This window comes from Eumetopias jubatus, unplaced genomic scaffold (genome assembly GCF_037043125.1).
Source record: "Eumetopias jubatus isolate StellerSeaLion01/CBP00866 unplaced genomic scaffold, mEumJub1_p1.0 scaffold_5, whole genome shotgun sequence".
Classification (NCBI taxonomy): Eukaryota; Metazoa; Chordata; class Mammalia; order Carnivora; family Otariidae; genus Eumetopias; species Eumetopias jubatus.
In genome coordinates, this window is record NW_028274811.1 from 89,248,264 (window position 1) to 89,259,765 (window position 11,502).

General features: G+C 58.3%; 1 protein-coding gene across 1 annotated transcript; it reads right to left on the reverse strand.

Annotated features, from left to right (window-relative positions):
- Window positions 1–264: 264 nt before the first annotated feature.
- FGFR4 (fibroblast growth factor receptor 4) lies at window positions 265–11,183 on the reverse strand. The gene is made up of 18 exons (XM_088023667.1): window positions 11,116–11,183; window positions 7,459–7,604; window positions 6,522–6,785; window positions 6,350–6,430; window positions 6,060–6,226; window positions 5,395–5,518; window positions 4,668–4,858; window positions 4,410–4,548; window positions 3,886–4,079; window positions 3,631–3,776; window positions 3,422–3,543; window positions 2,121–2,231; window positions 1,845–2,035; window positions 1,332–1,454; window positions 1,171–1,241; window positions 824–961; window positions 508–613; window positions 265–411 (listed from the first exon to the last, which is right to left on the reverse strand). The coding sequence occupies exons 1-18, from the start codon at window positions 11,181–11,183 to the stop codon at window positions 265–267; spliced, it is 2,529 nt and encodes an 842-aa protein (XP_087879793.1).
- Window positions 11,184–11,502: the final 319 nt, after the last annotated feature.

Here is an 11,502-nt window from a genome sequence, read left to right on the forward strand (position 1 = left end):
CACTGGGGCCATGACTGCAAAGGCAGGGGCAGGGCCTTAAGACTGGGCGTGCAGCCTGGCCTGGGAATCCGAGGCCAGAGCAGGAAGCCTCATCTAGGGACCCCAGGAACAAGAACGGACCTCCCCAAAGCAGAACTAGAGGTCTGGGACAGTACCCTGAAGTTGGGGCCTGAGGCTGCCGAAGTCAAGCGCTGCCAGGTTGCAGCTAAGCCGGGGAGGTTGAAGGCCACCGGCCTGCCTGGCTACCCAACCTTGTGCCCCAGCTCATGTCTGCGCCGCATGGAAGGAGAAGGCGCGGGGCCCCAGGGGCAGGGGGTCGTGGCAGAAGACAGAGTCGATGGAGGAGCAGATGCTGCTGGCATCCCCACCGGTGGGGGCGTAGGGTCCAAAGGTCAGGCGGAGGTCTAGGTACTACGGGGAACAGCGCCGGTCAGTCCGGGTGGTCAGCTGGGATGAGGGCCCAAGGGGAGCGGGCAGAGGGGGATGAGGGCCCGAGGGGAGCAGTACCTCCTCGGAGACGGCCAGCAGGACCTTGTCCAGTGCCTCCACCAGCTGCTTGAAAGTAGGCCTCTGAGAGGGCGCTGCGTGCCAGCACTCTCGCATCAGCCCGTACCTGGCGGGGGCGGAGGCTCTGTGTCAGGGGCAGGGTTTCATGGGGGGCAGGTAGGGCCACTCAGCGGAAGGGCCCAGACACAAGGCTAGGACCTCCCCTTAGGGCTGAGGAGGGGATGGTGACAGTGAATTAGGAGGCTGGACCTTAAGGCCAAGGCCAAAGGCCGAGGATAAGGACTGTAAGGTTGGGGAGAGGGGTGTGAGGCCTCACAGCTCTGGGGGGCAGTTCGGGGGCCGGTCCATCCGATGGCCCTCCCGCAGCAGTGAGAACAGCTCCTCCACGGGAATGCCGGGGTACGGGGAGCCCCCAAGGGTGAAGATCTCCCACAGCAGGATCCCAAACGACCACCTAGAGGCAGGACCAGGGCTCAGCAGGGCGCAGCTTTGCTCCCTACTCCTGGGGCTGGGATGGGGGACCTCGCAGGCCTGATCCACCACGGAATCTGGCCCCACTCAGGTCCCAGGGTTGTGCGACCTTGGGCAATTGCGCTGCCCTTTTTGTGGGGTAGGACAATGATCGCTGGCAGATATTCCGGACCCCCAGCCTCCAGGACTCACACGTCACTCTGGTGTGTGTAGACTCGGTCAAATAAGGCCTCAGGTGCCATCCACTTGACAGGCAGGCGGCCCTGGATGGGAGAGGCAGGGGCATTGGCGCGAAGTCCCACAGGTCCTGGTACCCCCCAACCCCCTTTCCAACTCTGCCCCGCCTCCCTCACATTGCTGGTTTTCTTGTAGTAGTCAATGTGGTGGACACCACGGGCCAGCCCAAAGTCGGCAATCTTCATCACATTGTCCTCTGTCACCAGTACGTTCCGGGCAGCCAGGTCCCGGTGGATGCACTGGGGGTAGGGCAGGGGACTTAGGTTTATTAGGACACGTGGCTGGATGCTGGGCACACTGTACTTCACAGTAACCCTGGGGGGAGGCATCATCCACTCGTTTCACAGATGAAGAGGTCAAGATTCAGAGATGAGAGACTAAAGCTAAGTTCAGGGCCCACACCCTCCCGCCCACATGGCCTCTTCCCTTGCCCCGTGAGTTAGGGCCTGCGAGAGGAAGGACTGCGGACACGCAGTGTCAACTGTGTACGGATGGGGGGTACAGAAAGGCTTGGGGACATTGAGACAGGGCAATGGAAAAGGGGAGAGAGGGACAAGATGAGGACATTCAATGCTGGGGGCAGGACAGTGTACAGATGGAGCAGTGAGGATGCTGCCCACCACCCATACCTTCCTGGACTCTAGATAGTGCATGCCTCGGGCCACCTGGTAGGCGCAGGAAACCAGGGCAGGGAAGGAAAGCGGCCCCTCACTGCTCCTCGGCCCGTCAGGGCTGAGGTCGGGGCCTGGGGGCCGCCGGGCCCTCAGGAACTCCCGCAGGTTTCCCTTGGCGGCACACTCCACAATCACATACAGGGGCCCTGTAGAGGTGAAGGGGACAGGGAGGCTGCTGAGGCTACGGCTCCATACCCCACCGTCCCTGCCCTTAGCCCCCTTCCAACCCACCTTCCTGAGTACAGACGCCCAGCAGATTGATAATGTTCTTGTGTCGGCCAATCAGCTTCATCACCTCCATCTCAGAGACCAGGTCTGCCAAGTCCTTGTCGGAGGCGTTGTCTGCAGGGATGACAGCCAGGGTATACACATGGAGCTGCAGGGTCACGGACAGGACATGGAGTGCTGGACCTGGAGTCACAAAGGTCTGGACCCGAATCCCCGCTAGGCTGTGTGGCCTTTAAAAAAGTCTTCTAACTTCTCTGAACCTCAGGATCCTCTTGTATCAAAGGGGACAATGGATCATGCCCTACCTCTCACAACAGTTGCAAGGAAACAACAAGATCAAGGGTCTACAAGAGGTCGGCCTCTCTGTGAGTGGGACCAGGAAACAGGAGAACTCTGAATAGGAAGAAGCTCTATCTGGAGGTTTGGCATTAGTTCCCGGATGGGGTGAGAGCTCCTGGGGGCGGGAAGCTGCCTGGCGCCCTGAGATGGGACTGGGGCCTGGTGTGCATCTGGCCTGAGAATTCAGGGAGCGTCCAGTGGGGTGCAGCTAGGGAAGGCTGGGAAGAAGCTGCTCCAGATTCTCTTGAGAAGGCTGAGGACCAGGGGCTGACCTGTGGCCCTGGGCCAATGACATACCCTCCCTGCCAGACCTTACAATGCACATTTCTCAATCCCTGCCTCCCAGAAAGTACCAGGTGGCCCCAGCTGTGCAGAGGGGAGGGGATGGGGGAGGAGAACAGTGGTTTGGGCTGCTCTTGTAGAGGGGGTGGGGGACAGCAGTGAGAGGCTCCGATGGTAGGTCCCAGGTATGTCCTATGCACTTTGGGGCTGGTGCTTGGACTGTTCTCCTAGACTGGTGGACACAGGAGGACAGATCTGGGAAGGGCCCAGGGTTGGGGGGCTGAAGGTGTGACTTGGGGGTACTCAGAAGGAATGAGGTGGAAGCCTATGAGGCTGACAAGGTTATTCAAGGCCAAGGCTGACATGGGGCTAGGGCTGAGGTGGGGGTGTCTGACCCCAGTCACCCCAAATCCTTAGTCATCATCATTCCAGTGGTTAAGATTTTACGTATCAGGCACTTTTCACGAACCTCAGGCCAGGAGGTAGGGACTATTATTTACTCCCAGGTGACAGGTGAGCGAATCAGCTTTGAAATGGCTTGCGAGGGCTGGTAGCAGAGTTGGGCCCTAGGCCCAAGGGTGGGATCCTATAGCCTTTCTGGCCACCAGTGTTCAACTGGTAGCACCATGAGCCTCTTCTGTTAGTCCCAAGGCCACAGCACGTCCCCCGGGGACACCACTCACCCTTGAGCATCTTGACAGCCACGGTGCTGGCTTGGTCAGGCCGGGTGGGGTCCATGCCGAAGGCCTCTGCCCGCACCACCTGCCCAAAGCAGCCCTCACCCAGCGGCTTCCCGAGCACTAGCCTGGAAATGAGAATGCCGGGGCCTCAGCCATGGGAACGTCCTTCCTACCTGGAGCCTGCACGCCCATCCTCTCTCCATGCAGCGTACCTGTCCCGGGGGAACTCCCACAGTGGGTCGAGAGGTAGGTCTAGACTCACAAGGCCAGCGAGCAAGGGAGGGCCACTGGAGGAGAGACGGACACCCCGCACCAAGGAGGAGCTTGACTTGGCCGAAGAACCCGACTCCAGGGAGAACTGTAAGGCGGGTGACTCGGTCAGCCTGCTAGAGCTGAGCTGGGCTGGGGAAGGCAGGCCAAGAGCTTCACTATGGGGACACGATAGTGGGTGGGGAACAGCATGGTACCTGTCGGGCCAGAGGGAAGCGGGACAGCTTCTGCACGGTGGCGGGCTGCCTGGGGTGCCGGCTGATGAGTACCTGCCCTCGATACAGCCCGGCCAGCAGCAGGAAGACAACCAGAGCCAGAGAGCCTGACACGTACAGAATGATGTCCGTGTACCTGGCCTCCGGCGCCGCTGCTGTCCATGTGAGGTCCTCCTCTGCCCACAGACAGACACATATACAGACAGAAAACGGATCGGTCAGTGGTTAGATGGCCAGCCCTAGATCCTCTAACTCAGGCCTCACAGCTCCCAACACACACCGGGACACTCACCAAGAAAGCTGCAGTTATATCCCGCCCTGCACACCCCTAACCCAGAGGGTCACATGGCAGTCGCATGTGGACATGCACAGAAGCACTGCCACTCGAGGAATCAAGCCCACAAATCCGCATGCTACGTCCCAAGCCCCACAGGCCAAGGGACACAGCCTGCTGCCAGGTCAGAATGGGATTCTTGCAGCCTCTCCTGGCCCCCTCGAGCGCTCACCTGGCAGCACCGTGAGCCAGGCTGACTGGTAGGAGAGGCCAATGGAATTGCCCGCCAGGCAGGTGTACTCGCCCGCATCCTCAGCTGACACGTTCCGAAGGTATAGGACCTCCACCTCTGAGCTATTGATGTCTGCTGTCTGGGGATAGGGGACATACTCAGGGGTCACAACAGGGCCAGGAAGGAAGTGGGGCACCACCCCCCACCTCCATGCCCCATGGGAGGACAGTAGGGTTCAGGGGCTGGTAGGGGCTGGACCTTCAGGACTTGCACGTAGGGGAAGCCGTCGGCCCCAAAACTGCTGCCATTGATGACGATGTGCTTCAGCCACTGGATGTGGGGCTGGGCATCGCTGTACACCTTGCAGAGCAGCTCGACATTGCTGCCGGCCACAGCTGTGGTGTTGGCCGGAAGCCCCGCCTGCAGGATGGGCCGGTGCGGGGACCGCTCTGGGGGCCGGGCCAGGCGGTCAACCCTGACCAGTGGCACCCACAGAAGCACCCTGGTCACCCGCCTCCAGCAACCCCCCCCCCCGCCTCAGCTCAAGGGAGGGAACTTCCTGATATGCAACTCAGACCTTGTCCACCCCTGCTTACCCTGCTGAAACCTTCCATAGCTCCCCGTTGCCTTTGGAGTCAAGGGCGACTTCATAGTCTAGCATTCAAAACCCTCCACACGCATGGCTCCCTGCTTAAATGCCACAACCCAGGCATACACCTCTTCACAAATGCATTGTATTCATTACACCTAGGACCTTGATTCAGCCCGGGCCCTCTGCCTGGATGTCTCTCCCACTTTTTCTCTCAGCTGACCCCTGTTCCTCCAGGCCAACATTACCCCCCATGCTTCCCTCCCACCCACGGGGACACCTAGGGCAGCTTGAGCCATCTAAGACTGAGTCCGTCTTGCCTGCCAGACTGGGCGCTACCTGAGGGCAGTGCCAGGGCTCCCACCCCCAGACCGCCTTGCCTGCCCGTCCGCTCACCCAGCACATCCAGCAGATAGCTATAGCGGATGCTGCCCATAGAGTTCTCCACGAGGCAAGTGTATGTGCCACGGTCCGAGGGCACCACACTTTCCATCACCAGGCTCCAGTGCTGGTGGCGCAGCTGGGGGCAGGGGAAGCATCTATGAGTGGCCATCCACCTGTGCCCACCCAGGAGTCCAGGGCAAGAAGAGGCTAGATCCTGCCCACAGGGTTCTTCTCAAGCTCTCCAGGCCCTGGGGAGGCCAGGCCAAGGCCAAGAAGTGTCTGAACCCTTGGTTTGAGCTTTTGAGTTTTAGCATGGCCTCTTCCCGGCTGTACCACCATGAGTCAATTTTTGCCCTCTCGGAGTCTCAGCTTCCTCACTGCAACCTAGAGCTGACCCTGCAGGGTCTTCCCAGGAGAATTAGCTACTAAAACTCCATACCTGCCAGTCAGTGAGCCTTCCCACTTCACAAGGAAAGCTAAGGCTGAGAGATTAAGTCACTGGCGGGAGGGTAGCAGAGTGGGGACCTGAATCAGAGCTGTCCCAGTCCGCCGTCTAGTGCTCCTTCTAAGGCCGGAGGCTGCCTTCCTCATTAGAGAAGGAATGACTTCGAGGTCTGAGCAGACCATTGGGGGAGTGAAAATGGAGGAGCGGATGGTCTTAGAACCTAGAGACTCACCCGAATGCCTCCAATGCGATGCTCCCCATGGAAGTCCTGTCCATCCTTGAGCCAGCGGATGGTGGGCGTGGGGTTGCCTGCAGCTGGACAGCGGAACTTGACAGTGTTCCCGGCAGGCACTGCATGAAGTTTTTTCTCCATGCGCTGAGGGTGTGTCCAGTAGGGAGCTGGAGGGGAGGGGAAAGGAGAACTCAGTGCCCCCAGGATAACCACCTGTTTCCACACAGGTCTCTTCTTCTCAGTGACCAGCTGGGAGGTAGGGAACTGAGTCCCTGAGGACTCATACTGACCTTGCTGGGGGTAAATGTGCCCATTCAAGGGGTCCCCGTGGGCTTTAGGGTCCTCATTACCATTGCTGGAGGGCAAGGAGTCTATGTCAGGGACAAAGAGAGATGTCTGAGGTCTAGGATGGGGAGGGTCTCTCTCCCCAGGCACCCTTTAGCCCCTGGTAGGCCCCCTTACCATCTACAACCAAGGTAACATTGCGCAGGACAAGCATGGAGCCTCGTGCCAGGCAGAGGTAGCAGCCAGCGTCCTCCGGTAGGGAGCTGGCGATCTCCAAGCGGCCCCTCCAGCCTCGTACCCGGCCAGCAGGCGGTAGGCGACTGCCTTCCTTGTACCAGTGGCCACCACGCTCAGCCTGGCCACAGCATAGCCGCACAGGCTGCCCAAGGGCCACAGTCAGCTCCGGCTCTCGCTGCTCCGGGCTGGGGGCCAGGCAGGGCTCTGTGGGCCAAGGGCAGAGGTCAGTGAGCCCCCCACAGCCCCAGCTGAGGGAGCCCCCTGCGTACAGAGAACATGCTGCACAGACAGGGCACAAGCATCCCTCGACACATGCTGGACAGCTGCTCTTCAACATACACACATCATCACATGCTACAGACACTGTATGTGAGGCAATTGCCATGCCTCTGTGTGCATCACGCACACGGTGCAGAGCATACATGCTGGACTGGGCATGCCATTGCCACACACAAACACACACCCACCACATGCTATAGGTGCCACATCCAGGGCACATGCCACACCTCCAGGGCACAGCACACTCACGGTGCATATATCACACATGCTGCTGGGCCTCCCAAACCACACACCCGGTGCACAGAACACACACACACACACACACACACACACACACACACACACACACGCGGCCAGGAGCTCACCACCAGCTCTGCAGCCCAGCTCAGGACCCTTCACCCTGCAAGGCCATTCCTCTCTTGTGGACATAGAGATAGGTGGACGCTTGCTGGGAGCCAGACACTGAGTCTCAATGGTTGGGCCCTGCCCTGCTGTCACCTCCTCAGGGACTGGGCCAGGTCCTTTCCAGTTTTGCTCAGCTAGTAGCCCCCTCCAGGTTGCCCTCCCCTGCCACCCTCTCCCACCTTAAAGGCCATACCTAGCTCCATTTCCTCAGAGGCTTCAAGGGACAAAGCTGGAGCCCCAGGCACCTCCACCAGGACCCCCAGCAGGGCCAACAGCAGCCACATATCCTCTCTGCTGCTCACAAGGACCCAGGCTGGGCTTACCACCAACTGCCTTCCTGCAAAGGAGGGAGAAGAACTCCTGCTGGGCATGCACCTTTGGTGGTGCTATTCCCCTATTTTGCAGATGAAGAAACTGAGACCAGAAGTGGTCAGAGGACTTGTCCAACACCCCCCCCCCCGCCCACACAGCAGCATGGCAGAGACTGGAAGAGGCTCTGCCGTTGCCAGAGCCCAAAGCTTCTTCACAGTACGTTGTGCAGGGGGGCAGGGCCGGGCTTCCTGCTCTCCTCTGGTCCTGCTGAGACCCTGGCACAAGTTCATAGAAAGGGCAGTTTGGGGATTCTTTCTTTGGAGGAAAGCAGAGAACGGAGACATATCTTCTGCTCGCTCTCAGCACACATAATTTATTTTTTGCTGAATAAATGAATTTATTGCTGAAGAACCCAAAAAAAAAATCTAATACAAGGCCAAACTTCAGCATCTGGATGTTATCTGAGCTGACCCACACTTCTTCTAGCATTGCTGACATTTTCATGGCCAGCTTTGAATACCTTCAGTGGCAGGGCACTCACTCCTAACAAAGCAGCACATTCCATGGTGAGCAGAAGTTCTTCCTCATTCTGAACCAGAATGGCATGCTGGGAATACATCTGCTTTTTGTGTCCTCACAACTCTGAGGCAACGGGCTCTATGTCCAACAAAGCCAAGTTCTAATCCTGACTCTTACCAACTTGCAAGTCCCTGTCCCTCTCTGGGTGCTGTCCTCCAAGGGCTGCTTTGAGGATAAAAGAGACCATATATGTAGGGGTTGGGAACACAGAATGTTGGCATGTTCTTCCCCTCCCTCCCCGTGACTCTCACCCTGGGTCTGCCTTTGGCCAATTACCTCTGATTCTGGTGCGGTTCCTGTCAGGTATGATGTACACACCCACCCTATCCATATGCCAACAAGGATGTCTCCATCTCCCAAAAGAACACTCAAAACTCCCTCAGCTGGGGCAGGGGAAGAGGAGACCAACGTAGTCCCAGGGGACTACTGGCTATTACCTGGGGCTTCATAAGTCAGGAGGCACTGGTGTCTATGAATCTATCTTGCCCAGGAAGCTCACTGCACCCTCTCTCTTCAGCCACTGCCCCCTTCCAGCTCTGGCTGAGGCAGGGGGCACTTAGCTTGTCCTGACCAAAACCATCACCTCCCCCATCCAACTGTTCCTTCCCTGGGTTGCCCCCGCAGCTGGGGCATCATCTCTTCCCATCTGCCTTCACCCCTCCTCTACTTCCAGTCCCATCTGCCTCCTCAATCCTTCTCCAGTCCATCTCACCTCCCTTGCTTGGACCCAAGGCAGGCCATGGTCATCTCTAGCTTGGGCCTTTGCAAACATCTCCCTTGGCTCTCTAGCCTCCACTCTCCAGCAGGGCTTTAGAAATTACAAGTATCTGCCATGTCACCACCCCATATCCCCAGCTTTCAAGCCCTTAATGGCTGCCCATGTCCAGCAGGGTCCAATCCACAGTTCATCCAGCATTCTAGGCCTCCCTCCCTGCCCTTGTCAATATCTTTAGCTGCACAGTCTGCTCCTTCAACCTCTTCAGCAGGAAAGCCATTGGCTTTCAAAACTGGGCATGTCTTCTCTCTTGCACATACATACCTCTGTGTCCCCATTTCTCTTCTCCACCCGACTCAGATGCCACTGTCCCTGCACTCACCCCCAGTTTCCATGGCCCTCTTCCATAGAATCCCCCTACCCTGCTCTGCTCTGCAGGGAGAATAGCCCTCTGGGTCCACAGCTCCAGTTGGGAGAGGGGCCGAGGCCTGGGGATTTTATTCCCATTCCTAGGCTGCCCCGACCTCGTAACCTCAGGACCCTTCCTCGGATCACACGCGGCCGCAGACAGACCGACCCACCGCCTTGCTCAGGGGCTGATGGGCCTGCCTTTGGCATCAGACAGTCCTGGGTTCTCCTCCAACCTCCCGGACTCAAGCGTTGGGGGACCCTGGGCAAATGACCGCACCTCTCGGATCCTCAGCTTCCTCATCTCTACTCCGGGCGCGCAGACGGTCCAGCAGCCGAGGGACCAGCGCGCTTTTCTTCCTCCACCCTTACCCTGCCACCCTGGGGGGAGGTGCGAGTCGGCAAGTCCAGAGGGGGAGCTGCAAAGACAGCCGGCCCGCCCCCGTCCGGGTGGGCAATGAGTAACCAGCTCCACGGCCAGGGTGCTCTTTGGACGGAGCGGGACAAAAGGCCCTGTGTGCGCTGCGGGTTACTGATTTACCGTCTCCTCCACCCCCCTTCCGAGAGGACGCCCAGGTCCCCAGTGCTGGGAGGGGGCAGCTCCCTGAGCCCAGCTGCCGCTCGCCCTCTGGCGGCGGGGAGCGCAGCCTGGGCCCGCAAGGGATCCCGGCTCACCTCGAGCCTCTGTGGTCCCGCTCCAGGCACAGGGTCCCAGCTCACCTGGGTCCTCCGCGGCCCTGCTCCTAGCTCCGGCCAGTGCCGACACCCGCGCCCAGCGGGGACCGCAGACTCAGCCGGGGCGCTCCTCCGCCCCGGGCCAGAGAGCCAGGAATGCACCCGCGACAGCGGGGTGGCCGCGGGAGGCCCAGCGCCCCGCCCCCCTCGGGCCCCGCCCCTCCTGGACCAGCTCTATCCTGACAGCGGCTTGGCTGGGGACAACCCAGCGCCCCGCCCACCCCCGGCCCGGCCCCTCCTGGACCAGATCTACCAAGACAACCACGACGCGGCGAGTAGCACAGCGTCCCGCCCACCTGGGGACCAGTCCCCAGACCCAACAGAGCCGAGTGTCCCACTGGGTCAGCCCAATCCCGGGGCCCCGCCCCGGCCTGCCATCAGACTCCGCCTCTTTTGCCGCACCCAGACCAGGCTTCCAAGTTTTAGTTATTTGCGTTATCCTGTGCTCTTCACCCCTTTTAGGGAGCAATGCCCAACAGTCCTGACCGGCCAGCCTCCACAAACCTTGGCCTAACCTGGCTACTCTGTCTTCTGTCACCATACAGTGGCTAGGAGATTCCCCTCTGCCTCCAACCGCACCCATCCGTTCTCAGCACAACCTTTAGAGTGATATTTGAAATACAAATCTGGGGGCGCCTGGCTGGCTCAGTTGTTGGAGCATGCCACTCTTGATTTTGGGGTTGTGAGTTTGAACCCCACGTTGGGTGTAGAGATTACTTAAAAATAAAATCTTTTTTAAAAAAAGATTTTATTTATTTGAGGGGGGAGGGGCAGAGGGAGAGGGACAAGCAGACTCCTCGCTGAGCAGGGAGCCCAAGGTCCGGCTGGATCCAGGAACCCTGAGATCATGACCTGAGCCAAGTCAGACACTTAACCAACTGAGCCACTCAGGCGCCTCTTAAAAATAAAATCTCAAAAAAAAAAAAAAAAGGAAAGAAAGAAAGAAAAGAAAAGAAAGGAAAAGAAAAGGAAAGGAAATAAATACAAATCTGATGCTTTAAAACTTTCCACTAGCTTCCCATAATGATTCTTGGCATGACCTGGCCCCTGGCCACATCTCCAGACAAATCCTTCATTTCTTTCCTTGGTCCCACTCTATCTCTGGGCCTTTGCACATATGATTCCCTCTTCCTGGAATGATTTTCCCCTCCAGGTCTGGTTGGTTCCATCTCATTCTTAGATGTCAGAGCACTTCCTCAGGGAAGCCCTCTGGACCTGCCAGGTTCCTCTTAGATGCCTTCTGTCCTGTGAGCATGGAGAAAGAAGCAGGAAGTGAAGTGATTCAAAGCACAGATTTCAGGACTCAAATCTCAACGCCATCACACTTGGAGTAACCTTGGCAGGTTAGTCCATCTCTGTGTTTTCATTTTCTCATCAGTAAAGTAAGTATAATGATAGTATCTTCCTTATGAAGTTTTTGCAAAGAGTAAACACGTGTAAGCCTGTAGAACACTGCCGGGTATATGACACTTGCTTTGTAATGTTAAC